This window comes from Rana temporaria, chromosome 4, assembly GCF_905171775.1.
Source record: "Rana temporaria chromosome 4, aRanTem1.1, whole genome shotgun sequence".
NCBI lineage: Eukaryota > Metazoa > Chordata > Amphibia > Anura > Ranidae > Rana > Rana temporaria.
The window spans coordinates 25750278-25773595 of record NC_053492.1 but is presented as its reverse complement, the minus strand read 5'-3'; the positions used below and the strand labels follow the sequence as shown (position 1 = coordinate 25773595).

Sequence of the window (23318 nt, the reverse complement as noted above, 5' to 3'; positions counted from 1 at the left end):
GAGGGTTCTGATGTTAAAGGAGGACCCTGATGCAAGGGGGAGGCTTCTGATGTGAAAGGGGGACTCAGATGTGAATAGGGGACCCTCCTGGGAGGGGGGACTTTGACCCTCATGGGAGAGGGTACTTTAACCCTCATGGGTGGAGGGTTCTGATGTAAAAGGAGGACCCTGATGCAAGGGGGAGGCTCTGGAGTTTTGGGGAAGGCTTCTGATGTGAAAGGGGGACTCTGATTCTTGAAGGGCATTTATTTGTTCATTTAAATTATAATTATTAATTTATAAAATGCATTCTTTTTCAGGCCTGTGCAGTTTTTGTAAAACATAAAATGTAGCCCTCGTACTGACTGGTACTGACCTGTAATACAACACAACTAAGCCTACAGTTCTCCTCTTCATCTTTACCGATTAAGTTCCATATATCAAAACATCACCCCAACCAAACCCCCTTTCAAATGTTAATGCAGCAACACAGTATAATAGCACACAGTTGGCCATGAATTCAATTAATATAGAAAGGAAGCCTGACAATGCAATACAGAATCTACAATCGCACCTTGAGGGTGTTCACCAGCGATTGCTCCTCATGTTTCAGCCATTTGTTATCCTCGAACATCTGCTGCTGTTGGCGGTTCATGACCTGCAACATCTTGGCTCTTTCCTTCTCCCACATTTTCTGAGCCTCTTCCATGCTACTGGGCTTCACAAAGTCCTCCTCCTTCAGTAAACGTTGATAGAAATAAAATACGTTGAGATCCAACCATTGAAGGCCAACTGTTGGCCAGGTCACCACAAAAGACCACACACATGCTAAAATCCCCCTCGTCACCAAAATGGGAGTGCAAAGCATGCAAGCCTTACCCTCATACTGCGACGTTTGATGATGCTATGGCGCAGGAGTGGTGGGCTGCGGGTGGAGTCAATTGGAGACTGGTACTCTGTGGGGCTACAGAGCGTAGGAGAGCTGGCACACAGACTTTCAGGCATCTGTGCGGGGAAAAAGGTGCGGGCACAGACACAGACAATTAGCAGCCTTGGTAAGTGCAGACAAATCAGTAAAACACAAGCAAGCACAATGAATACACAAAACGTGGCAAAAGCGGCTCGGCATCCAAGCATAAGTGTTTAGGGCTGGACGCAACAAAAAAATCTGAAGGGTGTTAGACTTCATAAAGGAAATCCTTGGCCCTGTGTAAATAAAGAAAAGGGAGGGGGCCGGCCAGGCCCGTAAGGGGCCCTGGGAACCATTGGGCCCCTTACAGGTGTAATGCAAAAAAAAAAGGGAGGGGGGCCAGCCAGTCCTGTAAGGGGCCCTGGGGACCATCGGGCCCCTTACATGTGTAATGCAAAAAAAAAACAGGAGGGGGGCCAGCCGGGCCCCTTACATGTGTAATGCCTGTACCCCCCTGAAGGCGACCCTGCTGCCGGGTTTCTCAACCAGGGTTTCTCCAGTGGTTGTCAGGGGTTCCTTGAGCAATTAGCAATTTTTACCCCTCAGATAAATGCCCACTGACACCAATGATCTTTGTAGCTATTCTGTATGTAAGGGGGTAATTATTCCCAATGGCCACAACTTTAAGGAGAATTCCTCCCACTGACCATCACACTAATGTACCATGAGTTGTAGATACAGTAATTTTAAGTAGGGGTTCCCTGAGACCGGAAAGTTATTTCAAGGGTTCCTCAGTGTGGAAAAGATTGTGAAAGGATGCCCTAGAGTTTCTTCTACTCACCCCCAAGTATAGGCTACCGCCGGGGGGGCGACCATTCGGGCACTCTGGCACTGCCCGAGGGCCCCATGCCACTAGGGGGCCCCATCAGCGTTGCCAGCCTCAGTAAAACCAGGGACAGTATGTAAAAATCTGTGTTTTGTTTTTACATCTGTCCCTGAAATGTCCCTTACCGACATCCTTTTGGTCTAAAAATCCCAAGATTATAGCTGCCCCGCCTCTCCAGTACCTTCTCAGTGTGTGTATGTATACTGTGGCCCGGATTCAGATACAATGGTGTATCTCTCGGCGGGCGTAACGTATCTCAGATACGTTACGCCGCCGTAAATTAGGGTGCAAGTTCCGTATTCAGAAAGAACTTGCGCCCTAAGTTACGGCGGCGTAACGTATGTGGTCCAGCGTAAGCCCGCCTAATTCAAATGTGGACGATGTGGGTGTATTTTATTTAAATTAATTGTGACCCCACTTATTTGAAGTTTTTTATGAACGGCGCATGCGCTGTTCGTGAAAGAATCCCAGTGCGCATGCTCGAAATTACGCCGCAAATCGTCAATGCTTTAGACGTGAACGTAACTTACGTACAGCCCTATTCGCGAACGACTTATGAAAACGACGTTAAATTTTCAAAATTCGACCCGGGAACGACGTCCATACTTAACATAGGATACGCCTCATATAGCAGGGGTAACTTTACGCCGGAAAAAGCCTAACGTAAACGACGTAAAAAAATGCGCCGGGCGGACGTACGTTTCTGAATCGGCGTATCTACCTAATTTGCATATGAATCGCTTAAATATACAGAAGCGCCACCTAGCAGCCAGCGTAAATATGCAGCCTAAGATACGACGGTGTAAGACACTTACGCCAGTCGGATCTTAGGGAAATCTATGCGTAACTAATTCTATGAATCAGTCGCATAGATACGACCCCGCAACTCAGAGTTACGACGGCGTATCCGGAGATACGCCGTCGTAACTGCTATCTGAATCCGGGCCTGTGTGTGTATATTGTGTGTCTGTATGTGTGTGTATACTGTGTGTGTATACTGTGTGTGTATATTGTGTGTGTATGTACTGTGTATGTAAACTGTATGTGTGTGTGTACAGTAATATGTGGCACCATAATCTATTGCCCGGGGGCCCCATTTACTCCTATTGCCTGGGGCCCCCATAATCTCCTATTGCCCAGGGGCCCCATAATCTTCTATTGCCCGGGGCCCCATAATCTCCTATTGCCCGGGGCCCCATAATCTCCTATTGCCCGGGGCCCCATAATCTCCTATTGCCCGAGTTCCCCATGAGTTGTCAGGCCGCCCCTGGCTACCGCTATACAAAAGCCAAGGGACATATGGGCGAAACATGTTGGGAACTCCATTCTACAGTGCTGTATCCATAAACTCTTATTGACTTGTACTTGTCAATTGTTATCTTTTAACAAATTTTTTATTTGTTCTTTAAATAAAAAAAATCTTATATACTATAGTTGATACCACTTCACCTTATTTTTGCACCTTAAAAATCCCAATTCTTCCTTCTTGTATTTATACAAAAGCCAAGATGGCCAAGTGGTTAAGGTGGTGGACTTGGAGGCACGCCCTTGTGGGTTCAAATGCCACTGGTGAGCTTTAATAACGAATTGGACACCACAAAAGCTATTGAGGTTGACTATCATTATTAAAATATATTTTTAATAAATTATTATTAATATTATTATGACCCAGCTAGGGATTAGAGCTACTTTAGAGCTGTGTTTGAAACGTGTTAAAAAATAATGGGCCTAATCCTCAAAAGAGATACGCCGGCATAACTGCTGTTACTCCGTCGTATCCCTGGTCCTAACTATGGAACTGATCCACAGAATCAGTTTCCCATAGTTAGGACGAAGATCCGACATGTGTAATTGAATTACACTGTTGGATCTTAGGATGCAGTACCGCATCCATTTTGCGTCGAAATGCCACCTGGGGTATGCAAATTAGGACTTACGGAGATCCACAAAGCTTTTCAGCTTCGTTTTTTCTCCATAAGCTTTATTTTGCAAACGCAAAATTAGGGCTGCTTTTACAAAGTGTAAACTGTTTACACCTTGTAAAAACAGACCTTTCTTGCTAGCGACGCGATTTTTTTTTTATTTTACATTTTTTTTTTGGCGCCGTGTCTTTTTTTTTACTCAACGCAACTTTATTGTCCCGTCGCAATCCACAAAGCCCGACGTAACGTAATTTCGCGCTATGCACGTCGGGAAAATGACGTCACGAGCATGCGCAGTACGGCCGGCGCGGGAGCGCGCCTCATTTAAATGGGAATCGCCCCCTGGAGAAGAGGAACGCCTTGCGCCAGCCGGATTTAAGTTACACCGCTCAAAATTTCTAGGAAAGTGCTTTGTGGATCGGGCACTTAGGTAGAAATTTTGCGGCGGTGTAACTTAAATAGGAAAAATTACGTTACGCCCGCTGGCTGAGGATTTGGCCCATTGCATCTAAAATCCAACCTTTAAGCTAAAAAGAACACCAAATAATCCAATTATGAATTTCATTTGAATTAAAATAAATATATACATTTAGTATTAGTTTGGTGCTGTCCAATTTCTAGGGGTACCCTAAGATAAGACAGAGTCCCTGGCCATTAGATTACCAACGTCCACACGCAGGTCACATATCATGGTCCTCCGGCATATGTTAACTTTTTCAGCTTTAATGTTGAATTTTATTTCCCCCCCGATTAACATCACGCCATGGAGACAGCGCGCGTTGGGCACCGTACCGCTAATTGAAAATAAATGACATTTAAGGAGACGGCCAGGAGTTTGAGTCTTTGAAGTGGAACTCATCAGAAATTCACTTCTACGCCTCAGAGGATCGGTGAGGGCACCGGACACTTTCCGATAACGTTTTCCTTTTAACTCGGAAATGTCTTTACATTTTATGGCTTCTTATCAGCAAATGACACATTCATGCCCTCATTGTGGCCACATATTTCTCCGTCCTAATGACGTCAGTGCAGGAAATTAAATACCAGCCGCTGTCCATTCTTATAGCGTGCCACCGTGATGAGTCGCTATGGAGCATGGCTAGTGGTGAACGCAGACAGATAATTTTCAGACACAGCAGAAGATTGCTGTAGAGAGGGTAGGGCTGCCAATAAAGGACTACAGGCAGTATTCCAGTGCTGGGCCTGGGCCTGGGCCCCCGCCGGGTCAACAGGAGGGCCAAGGCCTTGGTCTAGCAGGAGTTGCCTGGAAGATACTGTAGGAGTGCAAGAGGACAGTGCAGAAATCTGATCCAGGCCTGGAAAAATTGGTTCAGGTCAGGCAGGGGCCACCATTTTAAAATAGCACCCAGGACTCAAGTGGTTGAAAAACCAACACATTGGGAAATGTGCAATTATTCCTAGAAATACTAAGGCCCAGATTCTCAAAGGGCTTACGACGGCGCAACGCAATGTGCGCCGTCGTAAGTCCTAATCTGGGCCGTCGTATCTATGCGACTGATTCTTAGAATCAGTTACGCATAGATAACCATTAGATCCGACAGGCCTAAGGCTCTTACGCTGTCGTATCTTAAATGCAATTTTTTTTTTCGCCGCTAGGTGTCGTTTTCCCGGTCGAGTATGCAAATTAGCAAAATACGCGAATTCCCGAACATACGCGGGGTCGACGCAGTGAAGTTACGACGTTTACGTTAGATTTATAGCGTAAAGTTGCCCCTGCTATATGAGGGGCAACCAATGTTAAGTATGGCTGTCGTTTCCGCGTCGAAATTTAAAAATGTACATTGTTTGCGTAAGTTGTCCGTGAATGGGGCTGGACGTCATTTACGTTAAAACCAATGACGTCCTTGCGATGTCATTTAGCGCAATGCACGTCGGGAAATTTTAAGGGCGCCGCATGCGCAGTACATTCTGCGCGGGAACGCGCCTAATTTAAATGATCCACGCCCCCTACCCAGATCATTTGAATTAGGCGGGCTTGCGCCGGGGGATTTACGCTACGCCGCCGCAACTTTACAGGCAAGTGCTTTGTGAATCAATCACTTGCCCGTAAAACTTGCGGCGGCGTAACGTAAATGAGATGCGTTACGCCGCCGCAGAGATGCTGCGATCTACGAGAATCTGCCCCTAAGATTTTTTTTTTTGGCCCAGACATACATAGGGCAGCAGAATGGACATCTAATGCACCACCAGTAACTTGATTTGGTCTTCTCCTTATGATTAGTGGTGGCCGCCGGATAAGCAGCACCTATCACAGAGAGCTTCATTGCCGCAGCGGTCCTCAGAGGATATGCGGGAAAGTACCCAAAGCAGCGGTTGCCGCTCGGGCCCCTAGGGACGCCTGAGCCCCTTACAGTTGTGTGGGCTGTACCCACCCTGATGGCAGCCCTGGTGGCCGGTACTAACCTGGAACTGCAGTTTTGGTGCCAATAAGTTCCCCAAGTTCCCAGGTGCAGCTGCCTTGTACTTTGGTCGACTTGGCTAAACAAAGAAAATATACAGGTATAAACAGTATATACAGATTTTGTAAAAAGTTACAAAGTCATTTCTAATGTTACAAATCTTCTCAAACACAGTTCTATGTCATATTTTACATCCGTAGACTACAAATGTCTGCTTCATGCCAGTGTCTTAAGGTGGAGCCCCAGCTAATTGGACAAACTGGGGAAGACTTTCTTGTCCCCAGATAGACTCAAGGAGGATCCCCAGCCATTTGGATAGAATGGTGAAGGGTACAAACCTCTTTCAGGCATTTTTTGCTGTCCTTGGAAAGTTTCCCCCTTGTTTTCTATGTGATCATTCAGACTTGAAATGAGGAGGGTATTTTGCCAACTGACACCAAAAAGAAATGAGGACAGGTTTCCCCATATAGAGAGACGAGGTGGACTTCCAGCCACATTTTTTTTTCTATTTTTAAATAGAATGGTGAAGGGTATGAACCTCTTTCAGGTTTTTATATCTGTCCTTGTTGGGAAGTTACCCCCTCTCTTCATTTCTGAATGATCACAAAGAAAGAGAGGAGAATTTAACCAAACTAGGGGCCACAGACAGTAGAAAAATTAAAAGCTAAAAACAGGACAATACAACCATGCAGGCGCATATACCCTAATGTTATAGAACCATTTATTGCAGAATATATAGAGCGGTTTCAGGCTTTTTGGCCATCATCGGTACAGTGTATGGAAACCATGGCTTCTATGGAGTAGGGTTTGGGACCCAACATGACAAAAAAATATATATATTTTAGGTTATGAAGAGAAGGGCCTACAAGAATCAAAAAGCCTCCAACTGAATTAGTGTGTAGCATTGGAAAGCCTTCATAAAACTGAACTTATTCACATTTCTTGTTCAATCACATAATCCAAAAAATTCGAGGTATATTCCTAAATTTAGGCCAGTGGGCAGAGCCATGCAAATCATTGCTTTAAGTCCCATCAGTAAAATGCATGTCCAGAACTTCTTTTGTATAGTACAAATACATATAGCTCAATATAGATCCAAACTCCATACAACTGTTTAAGACTTGTTGGCCATCATCAGTGCAGTGTATAGAAACCATGGCTTCTATGGAGAAGGGCTTGGGACCCATGCAGTGATGTTGGCCTGACATAATGAATACTCCTCTTATTTTTGAGACGTGTAATGGATTGAGACATGTGAATACCTTCTGTTTTGACAGGGGTTGGGCTTCAAAATATAGATTATAAGATTACAACTGATCTGTCATTTTTGTAAACCCATTTGTCAATTTTACCTTTGGTGGGGGTTCTTGCATTGGAACAGGCTCGATGATCTTGGGCGGCCGTTGGCGGTTGTTCCTCTCCTTATCCCTCACTATCTCTTTCTCTGTCTGGTAGATGTCACTGTAGGTGGATAGTAATAGAGAATGTTAGATTGTACCAGGTGGTCATGTTCTAATTTTTTTTCTACATTAACACAATCACTAAAATCTTATATAAGCTTTAGCATGGTAAAGTGGAACTCCATGGAGGCCACTTGGGTTCCTCCATCCCAAAATGGTCAAACCATGTCTTTATGGAGCTGACTTTGTATACAACATAACAAATTTTGGATTGCACCCCCCAACAATATCGGTGAGTACTACACTATTTAATATCAGGCGGGAATCCCATATTCTCTCCCCCTTTTTTCACTGACTTTGTATACAGGGGCACAGTCATGCTGGAACAGAAAGGGGCCTTCACCAAACTGTTGCCACAAGATTGTCCATAATGTCTGTGGGAATTTGTGTCCATTTAGCCATTTGGACGAGAAGACCTGAACTACTATTGGCATTCCAATTCATCCCAAAGGTGTTCAGTAGGGTTGAGGTCAGGCACTCATGTTGGATGAGAAGACCTGAATCACAATTGACATTCCAGTTCATCCCAAAGGTGTTCAGTAGGGTTGAGGTCAGGTACTCATGTTGGATGAGAAGACCTGAATCACAATTGGCATTCCAGTGTATGGTGTGTGGTGGTGGACTCAAACAACGTGAAGGGAAGAGTTAGTGTGGGGTGGTGGGCTGAAGCGACAGTGGGATGTCTGTGGTCAGGTCTGTCTGCTGCATCCCCCCCCCCGAGGACTCTGATGGGGAACTTGATGTAAGGGGGGCCCTAAGGTGGACCCTAATGGCATTTACAGCAACTATTTTATCTATGGAAATTCCCAAAGCATGGCCTGTTGGAGGTACTTAAGAACTGAGGTTGGGAACCACAGCTTTAAGGGATGGGACGCTGCCAGGTGTCTCAGACCACTAGAGCTGGACTATGACTGTTGATCTTGGTCTGAACATACTAAATGCCTGGTTATCTCTGGCTACAGCACTTTCTGAGTCACTGGCTCAGAACAAATACGCAGCAAGTGAAGGCAGAATTGGTACCTGATCTAAATAGGTATTCCAGGTCAGCGACTGAAAAAATACCAGATCTACATGAGGAACATCATTGTGACTATTTGGGCCAGGTCAATCTATGTCTTCATAACAAAGTCACATGCTTGGGCAAGGCAACGGCAAGCTGGACTTGTGAAAGATCTAGACCTCTACAACCAGGAGCTTTCAATATGTTACTGTATCTCTGGAAAACTCTTGATACCCAACACCAACTTGAATAACTAAATACATCCCCTACTACTCACCTTACTGTTACCAAAGGTGTGATGAAACTGGTACTACATTACATACAGTATATGGTGGACATGCCCTAAAGCAGGGGTCTCCAACAGTGGCGGTGCATCCATAAGGGGTGCGTGGGCGCCACCCCCTCTCTCCTGTCACCTGTCTATCACCATAGATAGATTCATGCATTGCATGAATCTATCTATGGTTGCAGCTGCCACACCCTATTCAGGTGCCCAGCCCCTTTTTGGGTGCCGGGAGCCTGAATTACAACGGCCGGGTATTTTTTGGAAGAACCTGTTTAGAGCCGTAGGCTCTAATCAGGGGTCCAAAAAGGCCATGCTGGACGCTCGCAGTTAACTCAGTGTTGTGTTAGGAAAGCGAATAAATATTTGCTATCCTAACACTGAACGGCCTCTCAGCCAATCAGGTGCTCGGGTCTGTTACCTGTCACCTGATTGGCTGAAACAGGCGCTGTGATTGGACGCCACAGTGTCAGCAATTGATGGGCACACTGGCAGCAATTGATGGGCACACTGGCAGCAATTGATCAGCACACTGGCAGCAATTGATGGGCACAGTAGCGGCAATTGATGGGCACAGTGGCGGCAATTGATGAGCACACTGACAGCAATTTATGGGAACGGTGGCAGCAATTGATGGGCACACTGGCAGCAATTTATGGGTACAGTAGCTGCATTTGATGGCACAGTGGCAGCAATTTATGGATATAGTGGCTGCGTTTGATGGGCACAGTGGCTGCATTTGATGGGCACAGTGGCAGCAATTAATGGCACAGGGGCTGCGTTTGATGGGCACAGTGGTGGAAATTGATGTGCACAGTGGCTGTGGTTGATAGGCACAGTGGCTGTAATTGATGGGGGGGTTTTTTTCAGTTTGTTTGTGCCCCCCAAAAAATGTTGAGAACCAGCCGCCACTGGTCTCCAAACTTTTCAGTACAAGATCCACATTGTAGATTTAACAATAATCACAGGCCCCTATTAAAGTCCCCCTTATGTCAGAGTCACTCTTCTATGAAGGTCCCCATCAGAGTTCCCCTTACATCTAATGCCCCGTACACACGATCACTTTTTTGCCGGAAAAACCTTGGATGTTTTTTTCCGACGGAATTCTGCTCAAGCTTGACTTGCATACACACGGTCACACAAAAGTTCTCTGAACTTTCGTCCATCAAGAACGCGGTGACGTACAACACTACGACAAGCCGAGAAAATTAAGTTCAATGCTTCCGAGCATGCGTCGAATTGTTTCCGAACATGCGTCGGAATTTTGTGCGTCGGAATTGCTACAGACGATCGGATATTCTGATAGAAATTTTTTCCATCTGAAAATTTGTGAACCAGCTCTCAATCTTTTCTTGGCGGAAATTCCGACAGCAAAAGTCCGATGGAGCATACACACGGTCGGAATTTCCGTTCAAAAGCTCACATCAGACTTTTGCTGTCGGAATTTCCGATCGTGTGTGCGGGCCCTACGGGGCATTAGAAAGCACTGAAACCAATGGCCAGGCAACTATCATTTTCAGATTATGAGAGCACCAATGGCAGCCTACATACAGTAAGTCTCCCAGAACAGGTTCTCTTTAATGAAAGCCACATGCTCCATATATTGTCTGATGACATAGTGAAGGTTTATATTTGCAAACAGATTGCTGATCTTCTCTCTCCATCTGACATCGCAGCCATCGATCATCGCATTGACAAAGTCATTATTATGGTCGTTTGAAGGCGGCCCATTTACAATCAGCGATGGCGAGGGGCAGAAAACGCAGCATCCAATCTTTGTGCCATAAATAGTCAAATACTAATGATGACATTCCATCCACTTTGAAAAATTATCTTTATATGCCAACAATAATACACTGCTATTCTGATCTACATGTCTACCAGAAATCATAAATCCTTGTGACTTTCAGTTTTCAGAGGAAGGTCATACCAGATGGCCGGCCTGGAACCGTGCGTGATGGCGCCACATAGCAAACCCATTAAAGGAAAACTCAATTTCTGTCCATCCAGCCCTGAGATTCACACATAGCACAGCCCTATATAGCAGACAAGGAGACTCAGTTTTCTCTGCTAGAGTTTGGTAACACTTACAGGTCTTGCTCTTCCCCCTGCCTGTGATTGGACAGTGTAAGAGAAGCAGCAGACGGATTCTCTCCATGTCACTCTGCATGATGCTGTAGGCTGAGGATACCTTTTATAAATGCCCTCCCTTTGACAACTAGCAACCAATACTGTCAAACCCAACCACCGCTGACCGCTTTTGTCCACACTAGATATTGGGAACTGTGACAGACTCACCCGGGACATCCCTGGACCCTCTTATGTCTAAAATCATCCTATGTCCACTAGGGGCATAGGCAGGGCCGGATTCCAGACAAGGCCAACAAGGCCAGGCCTCGGGGCGGCAGTGGGTGCAGGGGCGGCAGTGCGGCTGAGAGGAGAGGAGACTTTCACTTTCATATCAGGAGTTCCCCCCTGTCATGTGGATGGTGAGAGGAGAAAAAACAGAGGGAAGAAGAGGCGAGATAGTTCTTGGCAGCAGCAACCCCCCTCCCGGTTCTCGGCAGCAGCACCCCCCAATGCTCAATGTCATTTTTGGCAGCAACACCCCCCCCCCCGCTTCTCAGTGTCCTACCGAAAAAGTCCCCCCCGTACTGCGCAGGCGGGGGCAGCATTGAAGGACCCGGCCTTGGGGCGACAAATGGAGTAAATCCGGGCCTGGTCATAGGATGACTGAGAAATGATATCTTGGACTACCTGAGATGGGATTATTATGTAATTATTATCCACAATATATTCCAGGATATCTGTAAAGAACTATTTACTGTTTGTTGATTCTGAACTCAACGGGTTAATTGTAAGAGTGACTCATTTATAATGTTGGGACACATACTGTTAGATGCTAATGTCACCAATTCCAGCCATCTGTCTGTTCTCTGTGCTAATTGACCCTGCTATTGTGTGAAGATGTCCTGTGTTTACACTTATGATAATGTGTATTGTATAGCAGGTGGGCGAGGAGATGTGACGTCTACCCTGAAAGGTCATATCTATGAATCACCTAGTCTGGGTAAATGATTAGTTAATTAGCTCATGTTAATTTATGTTCTGGTTACCTCCTCTTTAACTGTATATAAGGTTGTATTCCTGGTTCTAATAAACACTCCATGTTCAGCAGACAAACAAGTCTCGTCCCGTTGTGTGCTTGTGTGCAACTGGAATATCTGATATCTATATCCAGACTGATAGGAAGCGGTATATGACGGAAACACTCGAGCAGAGTGTGGGACGTTCCGTTACAGTAACTAATCATCATGGTTATCGAACATGTGATCACGATGTCTTCTATACTGTAACCTAGTGATCACTGTGGCAGTGCGTCTCTCTTTAATAATGTATTTGCCTGATATAATAATAGATTTTAAAATAATTAATCAAATACTATATTATTATTATTATTATTATTATTAATAATGCCCCCCTCTCCCAAACTACTGATATCTGTGAAATAGTGACCCCTAGGGGCAAATAGCTCCCATAATTCATTGGTGTCAGTAGGATAGTGTTCCCAGGGGAGAAAGTCCCCCAAATGAATAGTATCAGTGGAATAGTGGCCCCATGGGAAAGTGGACCCTCAAATCATTGGTATCGGTGGAACAGTGGTCTCCAGGGGGGAAAGGCCCCCAAATCATTGGTGTTGGTAAAAAGTCGGCAAAAGGGCCATAAAATAATTGGTGTCAATGGAATAGTGGGACCCAGGGGAGAATGCCCCCTTTCTCTCAAATCATTGGTATCAGTGGGATATTGGTGTCCATGAGAAAATAGCCATTCAAATCATTGGTGCTAGTGGAATACTGGGCCCCAGGGTAGAATGCACCCCAGATGATTGGTGCCAATTGAATAGTGACCCCCAGGGCTGAATAGACCCACAATTCATTGGTGTCAGTAAGATAGCGGACCCTAGGGGAGACTAGCCCATCAGTTTATTTGTGTCAGTAGGATAGTGTCCTCCAGCATCACAGTTAGAGAGGAAGTCAAGAAATGTGACCCCAGCAGATATCTTGGGTCAAGCAGAGCCCATTTAAGGCCCTGGCTCCCAGGCTTGGCGAGTGGGTAGAGTAGGAACAGGTAATGGACAGAATTAGTGTCAGGGAAAGGTTAGGGCTTGCATCTCCTGTGGACATCTTCCCGCCTGGGGATGAGATGGACAGGCTGTATTCTGCCTCTCCTAACAGGCGCTGTTGGAATGGTGAGTGTTCCCGGTTGGGCAGTCTTCCCACCGGGTTTATTGTGAAGTGTCTTTGCATTATTTTAGTACGAGTTCTTTCATCACACTTGGACTGTGTGGCTTATTGCTGCCACATCATGCTGAACCCCACTCACATGCTACTTTCATTCATATTCTGGATTTTTTAAGGCCCCGTTCATGGTCGAGTGGGCATTGATGATTACCTTAGACTGCAGACTATTTCTGTAAATCTGGGCCTCTCCGAGGGGTCGTAGGTCCAGCAGCGGGTCATTAACGTGTAGAGAGTTGGCGGGCAGACCTCGGGTTTGGGGAGGCGGTCTCCTTTTTCGATGACGCTGATGACGTCTTTATTTTCCAGCCAGAAAAACGGTTGCTTGCCAAACGAGAGGATCTCCCACATACAGACCCCTGAAACACACAAAAATAGAACACAGGTTCACACCGTATACAAAAGACCTCTGGCCTTCCCTTCCCTTCCCCAGTATTGCACAGTTGTACAGACTCCTTTCTTGGACTGAATTGGCTTACACTGATTTCACTGTACACTGTGAGCTTATCACATAACTAGAGTTCTACCTGAAAAAAACTCAACTGCACCAACTTGTTTCTGACTTTTTGGAATAGAATTGGCTGCAGCGACCTTACGTCCCACACCATGGACTCCTTCCCCACAGCCCCTGCTTCCAAGTGGTCCCTAAACTCCACCAATCCACTAATGACCTACCCTACCCTACTTCACTTAGAGTTATGACTTTTCTCTCCTCTGGGCTTCCAAGAAGTGGCTAGAGATCAGACAACTTCATCTGACCCTGATTTCTTACCAAACATCCAGACGTCACTGGCCGAGGTGAAGCGGCGGAAGTTGATGGATTCTGGAGCCATCCACTTGATCGGGAGCCGAGTTACCGAAGCTGGAGAGAGAGACAGGATGAGAGCTGGACAACAAGAGACATCTAATGCCGCATACACACGATCGGAAACTTGTGTTGCGTACACACGATCACACCAAATTCCGACCGTCAAGAACACTGTGACGTACAACACTACAACGAGCCGAGAAAAATTAAGTTCAATGATTCTAAACATGCATCAAATTGATTCCGAGCCGGAATTGCATAGAGACGTTCGGAATTTCCGAGCAGAACTTTTCTTGTTGGAAAATATGAGAACCAGCTCTCAAAGTTTTGCAAAAATTCCGACAGAAAAAGTACGATGGAGCCTACACACGGTCGGAATTTCCGACCAAAAGCTCACATCGAACTTTTCTTGTCGGAATTTATGATCATGTGTACGTGGCATTAACTCCACTAATAACAGACAAGGAGAAATGCACAACAATAGATTTCCTTATTTTATTTATAAAATATAAAAGACAGGGTTGATCCGAGTAAATAGATACCCAACATGTCTAAGCAAAAAATTGCGTGTGATTTTGAAATGGTGACAAACTTCAGTACCCTATATTTTCTATTGGTAAAAGCCTCTACAGGTCATCTCTTTAGAGTTAAAGTGGAGGTCCAGACCATTCCTAACTAAGCCTAAATCTGCTCCCTCTCCTCTTCTAAACCCTATTCTATCTGCCCCGTAAAAAAGGAAGATGAGTATATTTACCTATTCTGAGGTGGCTCCGGTCACAAGATCAGCTGTCACCGGCGCCTTCAGTGTAGAGGAGGGACAGCTGAAAACAGATACCCCATATGGGTCTATGGGTGACATCACCGCCCAGGCTCTGTATTCAGTGTGAAAGCCCTCGGGGCTTTCACACTGAAGAGAGAGCAGCGGCTCTTTCAGGGTGCTTTGCAGACGCTATTTTTAGCTTTATAGCGACTGCTAAGCACCCCAGTGTGAAAGGGGTCTAATCATGAAGTCATCTGCCATGTTTGAGGATCTCCACATCCACTTTCTAATCTTTACTTTTAACTTTGCAACTTTTCTCTTCTAGATAAGCCTTCAAAACCTTTGCTGTGACTTGAGTTGTGGTTGAGTTCCTTATAGGGTAAGGACAGATTTCTGTAGGCTAGCGAAAGTACCATAGTGGCACGGTGATTGGTGGGCATGGTCAAAAGTAGGGGGTTTCCTAAAGAACATGGGGCCATATTCTTATACATCTAAGGCGGCGGAACGTATGTACTTTACGTTACTCCGCCGCAAGTTTAAGTGGCAAGTGCCTGATTCACAAACCACTTACCTGTAAACTTGCGGCGGCGTCGCGTAAAGTCCACCCGCGCAAGCCATCCTAATTCAAATGATCCTGGCAGGGGGCGTGGATCATTTAAATTAGGCGCGCTCCCGCGCCGATCGTAATGCGCATGCTCCGTCGGGTAAATTACCCGACGTGCATTGCGCTAACTGACGTCTCACGGACGTCATTTGTTTTGACTGTAACGTAAATGGCGTCCAGCGCCATTCACGGACGACTTACGCAAACGACGTTAAATTTTGAAATTTCGACGCGGGATCGACGGCCATACTTAACATTGAGTACGCCACCTAGGGGGCATCTTTATCTTTACGCCGCATATCGCTTACGGAAACGACGTTAAAACACTACGGCGGGCAAGCGTACGTTAGAGAATCGGCGTGACTAGTCATTTGCATATTCTACGCTGACCGCCACCTAGCGGTCAGCGTAAATATTGCAGACTAAGATACAACGGCGCAAGCCGTCGTATCTTAGGCATGTTTAAGTGTATCTCAGTTTGAGAATACACTTAAACATAGGAAACTGACTTATGTAGGCGTATCTGCTGATACGCCTACGTAACTTGTTTAAGAATATGGCCCATGGTTTATTGCTACACGTACCATCCAGCATTGGCTTTGTTTGTTGTCCTCAGGATTCTGATGCATGACATCTTGGAGCAGGGTTTTTCAACCAGGGATCCATGCAACCATAGGGTTCCTCCAGAGGTTGCTAGGGGTTCTTTGAGCAATGAGCAATTGCTGCCTCTCAGATAAGTTCCCACTGACACCAATGACATGTTTGATATCTGTAAGGGGGGCATTAACTCCAATGACCACAAGTGTAAGGAGCATTCTTCTCCATCACACTAAGGTATCATGAGTTGTAGATATAGTAAGTTTTAGCAGAGGTTCCACAAGATCAGAAAGTTAATTCAAGAGTTCCTGTGTTGAAAACTGCAGTCTCAGTACTGAGACCCCCCCCCCCCTTTTGCCAGTAGTCGTTGTTATTACAGGTCTGAATGGGGAGCAGATAAATACATATACAACACCCACCATGTGTCATTGACTGCAGGTCCCACTCCAGTCTAGGGTGACCACGTGTCCCGGATTGCCGCATTTTGCAGGTCTGTCCCGGGCACCTTCATTCCAGGACAATACAGTGTCCTGGAATGAAATTGACACAGCCACCCCCACTGGGCCAATCTGATGCCCCCAAAAAAGGCTGCCACATCACCGCTTTACTCAATGACAGTACTTGTCCTGGCCGGAAATGCCTGGAGGAGCACAATCCCGCCCCCTGTTTGTGATTGGGGAAATCATAAATCCCGCCTCTTGTGTCCAATCACTGTACTGTGATTCGTTACAGCACAAGCTAATTTTTTGGAAGAAGGGTGTCCCTGAATTATAGTTTGGAAATGTGGTCACCCTACTCCAGTCAAGGCCACCACTTCAACATATCATTTTAGTACTGCCCCTCCTGCCCCTAGCCCAGTCCTCTCCTGACCAACAGAATTTAAACCGTGACTCCATCCAAATTTTGGTTTTCTTTATTTGGCGTACGAATAGTTAGAATATCTTTAAGATTTTTATTGCTGTTAAGGGGTTACCTTAACTTTTAGTCCCCAAAGGTACAATAGGTAGTAAATCACTTCCTGGAATTAGGGAAAATTCCACCTATGGCTGTGGGAACCGAGTGGACACAAGCACGTTACTATTTAAACAATCAGACAGCCTTAGAGAGAGAGAGAGAAAAAAAAACCCTGCAGGTGCTGAGAGTGTGTGCCCTCGGTACTAAGTCTGCTGCAGAACCTGTTTCTTTGGTCCCTGATTAACATCTATGGCCGCCTATCACATTTGGTTCCTTTGATGCAGCTAAACATCTAGTTGTGCCGGCAGTTTTTGGATCTATCGCTAGGAGATATAGAAGGCTTGTACCCCTAAACTGGACAGCATTCCCCGAAAAAGCTCAACAAATGGGCGAAACATGTTGGGAGGTCCATCTTATATTGCTGTGATAAACTGTACTAGCCATTTATATTTGTTTTTTATTCTGCTCCTCAAAATAGAAAATAATATTTTTATATATATTATATTTGATATCTTGAAAATTTACTCTTCACCTAAAAAGTCCCAATTTTCATCTCTCCCCACCTATGATATGTCACCAGCACAGGTGCCCCAATTGGAAGATTGCCCCTGGTTTCCGGTTCCAGATGCAGCTGTAAATTTTTGGATTCCCCAAACAGAACAAATTCAGAGGGTGAATCTCCTTAGTGAGGATACATTATGACATTTAAAGAAGCCTAAAAGTGAACCAATAGGTGTCCTCTAGTTCCTCAAGGCATAGTGAACTGTCTTTATAAAGATTACGATTTGGTGGAAGTCCTGACCTTTGTAATACTCTTCATCCTCAATATACCGCGAGAGGCCGAAGTCTCCAAGTTTGACACATTCATGTGAGGCAACCAGGATATTTCTGACAGCAATGTCCCTAAAAAGACAAGACAAAACAAGAAGCTTACAGAACTCTCCTAGAACTTGGCTACTGTCACAGGCTTGTGAGAACCCTCACCTAAGGCGTTACCCAAACTGTAAGATTGGTCCTATTCCCCATGATGTCCTCTCATAAGCTGCAAGATGGTCTTATAAGATATGATAAGACTTGATTACTGTCAAAGGCTAGTGAGAACCCTTACCTAAAGCATTGCTCAAACCGTAACATGTGCCCCCGTTCCCTAGAATGTCCTCTTGTATGCAGCAAGCTGATTTCATAAGATATAAGACTTGGCAACTGTCAAAGGCTACTATGAACCCTCATCTAAAGCAATGCCTATATCGTAAGATGGGCCCCATTCCCTGGAATGTCCTCTTGTATGCCACAAGATGGTTTCATAAGATACAATAAGACTTGGTTAGTCACTGTCAAAGTCTAGAAAGAACCCTTGCCTAAGGCGTTGTCCAAACTGCAAGATGGGCCCTATTCCCTAGAATGTCCTCTTGTATGCCACAAGATGGTTTCAGAAGATATGATGAGACTTGGCTACTGTTAAGGGCTAGTAAGAACCCTTATCTAAGGTGTTATCCAAACTGTATGATGGGCCCCCGTTCCCTAGAATGTCCATTTGTATGCCACAAGATGGATTCATAAGATAGAAGACGTGGCTACTGTCAAAGGCTAGTAAGAACCCTTACCTAAGGTGTTGTCCATACCGTAACATGAGCCCAATTCCCTAGAATGTCCTCTTGTATGCCACAAGATGGTTTCAGAAGATATGAGAAGACTTGGCTACTGTCAAAGTCTAGGAAGAACCCTTACCTAAGGGGTTGCCCACATGGGCCTCAATCCCTAGAATGTCCTCTTGTATGCCACAAGATGGTTTAATAAGATACAATAAGACTTGGTTACTGTCAAAGTCTAGGAAGAACCCTTACCTAAGGCGTTGCCCATACTGTAAGATGGGCCATTTTCCCTAGAATGTCTTCATGTATGCCACAAGATGGTTCCATAAGATATGATAAGACTTGGTTACTGTCAAAAGCTAGTGAGAACCTTCACTCAAGACGTTGCCCAAACCGCAAGATGGGCCCTATTCCCTAAAATGTCCTCTTGTATGCCACAAGATGGTTTCATAAGATATGATAAGAATTGGTTACTATCAAAGTCTAGGAAGAACCCTTACCTAAGGGGTTGCCCATACCGTAACATGGGCACCCATTCCTTAGAATGTTCCCTTGTATGCCACAAGATGGTTTCAGAAAATATGATAAGACTTGATTACTGTCAAAATCTAGGAAGAACCCTTACCTAAGGCGTTGCCCAAACTGCAAGATGGGCCCTATTCCCTAGAATGTCCTCTTATATGCCACAAGATGGTTTCAGTATATATGATAAGACTTGGCGGCTGTCAAAGGCTAGTGAGAACCCTCACCTAAGGTGTTGGCCAAACTGTATGATGGGCCCTATTTCCTAAAATGTCCTCTCATATGCTGCAAGATGGTCCTATAAGATATTATAAGACTTGGCTACTGTCATAAGCTAGTGAGAACCCTCACTCAAGATGTTGCCCAAACCGTAAGATGGGCCATTTTCCCTAGAATGTCCTCTTGTATGCCACAAGATGGTTTCATAAGATATGATACGACTTGGCTACTGTCAAAGGCTAGTAAGAACCGTTACCTAAGGTGTTGTCCAAACTGTATGATGGACCCTATTCCTATAATGTCCTCTCATATGCTGCAAGATGGTTCTATAACATGTGATAACACTTGGCTACTGTCGAAAGCTTTAACCACTTGCCGTCGCCGCACCGTCGAAATACGTCCACAAGGTGGCTCTCCTAGGCGAGAGCACGTAATATGACGTCCTGCCTATTAGCCGCCACTAGGGGCCCCCCGCTCGCCCCCGACTCCCGTGCGTGTGGGCACACGCGATCGCTCGGTACAGAGCGGGGAACGGGAGCTGTGTGTGTAAACACACAGCTCTCGTTCCTGTCAGCAGGGGAAATGCTGATTTTCTGTTCATACAATGTATGAACAGAAGATCAGTATTTCCCCTAGTGAGGCCACCCCCCCCCCCACAGTAAGAACACACCCAGGCATACTTAACCCCTTCCCCACCCCCTAGTGTTAACCCCTTCACTGCCAGTGGCATTTTTATAGTAATCTAATGCATTTTTATAGCACTGATCGATATAAAAATGCCAATGGTCCCAAAAATGTGTCAAAAATGTCCGAAGTGTCCGCCATAATGTCGCAATACCGAAAAAAAAATCGCTGATCGCCGCCATTACTAGTAAAAAAAAATATTAATAAAAATGCCATAAAAATACCCCCTATTTTGTAAACGCTATAACTTTTGCGCAAACCAATCAATAAACGCTTATTGCGATTTTTTTTTTACGAAAAATATGTAGAAGAATACGTATCGGCCTAAACTGAGGAAAAAAAATGTTTTTTTATATATTTTTGGGGGATATTTATTACAGCAAAAAGTAAAAAATATTCATTTTTTTCAAAATTGTCGTTCTATTTTTGTTTATAGCGCAAAAAATAAAAAACGCAGAGGTGATCAAATACCACCTAAAGAAAGTTCTATTTGTGGGAAAAAAAGGACGCCAATTTTGTTTGGGAGCCACGTCGCACGACCGCGCAATTGTCTGTTAAAGCGACGCAGTCCCGAATCGCAAAAAGTACTCTGGTCTTTGGGCAGCAATATGGTCCGGGGGGTAAGTGGTTAATGACCCTCACCTAAGGCATTGCCCATACCGTATGGTGGACTCTTTCCCTGGAGTCGCCACTCATACGTGGTAAATAGTTGATTTTTATTTATTTTTTTGTGTTACCTGTGGACACAGTTTATGCCTTCAAGGTAGGCGAGAGCTTTACAGATCTGTAATGAGTAGTTGATCATGGTGATGACCTTCAGGGTGGTCTTGTGTTTCTCCAGGTACTGGCCGAGCTGCAGAAAAAATAAAAAAAATCACAGTGCCCATTATGAGGGGCTTTCACCATCCCTGTGCTGGGTTCCCAGGTCTGTACACCTGCTGTGCCCATTTTGAGGGGTTCCCATCATACCTGTGTTGAGTTCCTGGGTCTGTACACCTGCTGTGCCCATTATGAGGGGTTCCCACCATCCCTGTGTTTAGTTCCCAGGTCTGCACACCCGTTCTGCCCATTATGAGTGTCCCACCTTCCCCGTACTGAGTTCCCATGTCTGTACACCTTCTGTGCCCATTACGAGGGGTTCCCACCATCCCTGTGTTGAGTTCCCAAGTCTGCACACCCGTTCTGCCCATCATGAGAGTCCCACCATCCCTAATCTGAGTTCCCAGGTCTGTACACCCGTTTTGCCCATCATGAGAGTCCCACTATCCCTAATCTGAGTTCCCAGGTCTGTACACCTGCAGTGCCCATTATGAGGGGGCTCCCACCATCCCTGATTTGAGTTCCTAGGTCAGTAGACCTGCTGTGCCCATTATGAGGGGTTCCCACCATCCCTATGTTGAGTTCCCAAGTCTGCACACCCGTTCTGCCCATCATGAGAGTCCCACCATCCCTAATCTGAGTTCCCAGGTCTGTACACCTGCTGTGCCCATTATGAGGGGTTCCCACCATCCCTGTGCTGGGCCCCCAGGTCTGTACACCTGCTGTACCCATTGTTAGGGACTCCCACCAACCCTGCTGTTCATTTATTTAGTATATATTATGGTGAATATAACGGGAGGCTCTGGAATACAAAAGTTGGAGGAACATATAAGAACCCAGGTGCCCACTGAACTCCACCTATAGGAAAAATCTCTCTTTTTTTTGTGGCGTGGCCCTTTAACTTTGCTGTCCTATGGATGCCAAACACCATGTAAGTAACCGTTACCTCTCCGAATGGGTACAGCTCCATTACGATCCATATGGGGTCCTGTTCAATGATGCCAATGAGTTTTACTATGTGTGGATGGTCCAGATTTCTCATCAGGTCTATCAATGGAAAATAAGAATCAATGACACAAGGTAAATATAAATACATATATATATATATATATATATATATATATATATATATATATATATATATATATATATATATATATATATATATATAAATATAAATATATAGAAATATATATATATAGAAATATATATAGAAATATATATAGAAATATATTTAAATATATTTAAATATATATAGAAGTATATATAGAAATATATAGAAATATTTTTCAGGAATCGTCCAGGATCACCATCTACTTCCCAGACTGATATGCCAACTTAGAGATGCCACAGTCATGTAAATCCTGGTGCTTGTGCAGCAGCCTCTCACCCCGTGACTTGTTACAAAGGTACACTGTACGGCGTGATCAACAGAGTACTTACAGGCTTCGCTCATGAACTTTTCCTTGACGTCGGCTGCACAGTCTTTTTTACACGTCTTCACCGCAACACTGAGTCGCTCCCCCTTCTACGATAAGAAAAGAAGATTTCATTAACGTTTAAGTTGAATCTGCTTATATTTTGTCATCTCTGGTTCCTCCGTCCCCCTCATCTACATGATAATAAAATATTAAAATAAAAACAGTGAGGCTGCAGATGGGCAAATTTTTATCATTTTTTTTACCACAAATAGAGCTTTCTTTTGGTGGTATTTGATCACCTCTGGGGTTTTTATTTTTTGCGCAACAACTTAAAAAAGAACGAAATTTTTTAAAAAATAAAGTTTTTATTTTTTTCTGTTATTTTTTTTTGTGAATAAGTAAGTTTTCTTCTTCAATTACGGGCACTGTAATGGCGGCACGGATGGGCACTGGTGAGGCGGCACTGATGGGTACTGATAGGCGGCACTGATGGACACTGATAGGCGGCACTGGTATGCGGCACTGATGGGCACTCATAGGCAGCACTGATGGGCACTCATAGGCGGCACTGATGGGCACTCAGGCGGCACTGATGGGCACTCATAGGCGGCACTGGGCACTCATAGGCGACACTGATGGGCACTCATGGGTGGCACTGATGGGTACTTATGGGTGGCACAGATGGGCACTGATAGGTTGGCACTGGGCATGGGTGGGCACTGAGAGGTGGCATTGATGGACACTGAGGGGTGGCACTGATGGAGACTGAGGGGTGGCACTGATGGACACTGAGGGGTGGCACTGAGGGCATTGCTGGGCATCACTTGTTTATCCCAGTGCCCATGTTGCCAGTCAGTGCCCATTTGTGGGCACTGATTGGCATCTTTCTCATTTATTTAATTTTTTTACCGCCCCCTTCCCTGGTGGTCCAGTGTGGGCTTCCCTGGTGGTCCAGTGTGGGCATCCGAGGGGGGGCTGCACTGATAAACAATCAGCGCAAACCCCCCCTGTCAGGAGAGCCGCCGATCGGCTCTCCTCTACTCGCGTCTGTCAGACGCGAGTGAGGAAGAGCCATCAACGGCTCTTCCTGTTTACATCGTGATCAGCCGTGATTGGACACGGCTGATCACGTGGTAAAGAGCCTCTGCCGGAGGCTCTTTACCGAGATCGGGGATGCAGG

The 23318-nt window shown here is 45.3% G+C and overlaps 1 protein-coding gene across 4 annotated transcripts in view; it reads right to left on the bottom strand.

The window, feature by feature from the left end:
- PTK2B (protein tyrosine kinase 2 beta) overlaps window positions 1–23318 on the bottom strand; it is a 221364-nt gene that overhangs the window by 22498 nt on the left and 175548 nt on the right. For 3 of the 4 annotated variants that reach the window (XM_040348139.1, XM_040348141.1, XM_040348140.1), the window contains 10 exons: window positions 22161–22245; window positions 21664–21764; window positions 20636–20751; window positions 17684–17784; window positions 13931–14020; window positions 13313–13517; window positions 7470–7578; window positions 6122–6196; window positions 859–984; window positions 554–715 (listed from right to left, as the gene is read on the bottom strand). In XM_040348139.1, coding sequence (XP_040204073.1) covers window positions 554–715; window positions 859–984; window positions 6122–6196; window positions 7470–7578; window positions 13313–13517; window positions 13931–14020; window positions 17684–17784; window positions 20636–20751; window positions 21664–21764; window positions 22161–22245 — 1170 coding nt within the window. The remainder of the gene's footprint in view (window positions 1–553; window positions 716–858; window positions 985–6121; window positions 6197–7469; window positions 7579–13312; window positions 13518–13930; window positions 14021–17683; window positions 17785–20635; window positions 20752–21663; window positions 21765–22160; window positions 22246–23318) is intronic. The other variant, XM_040348142.1, reaches the window with a different exon arrangement.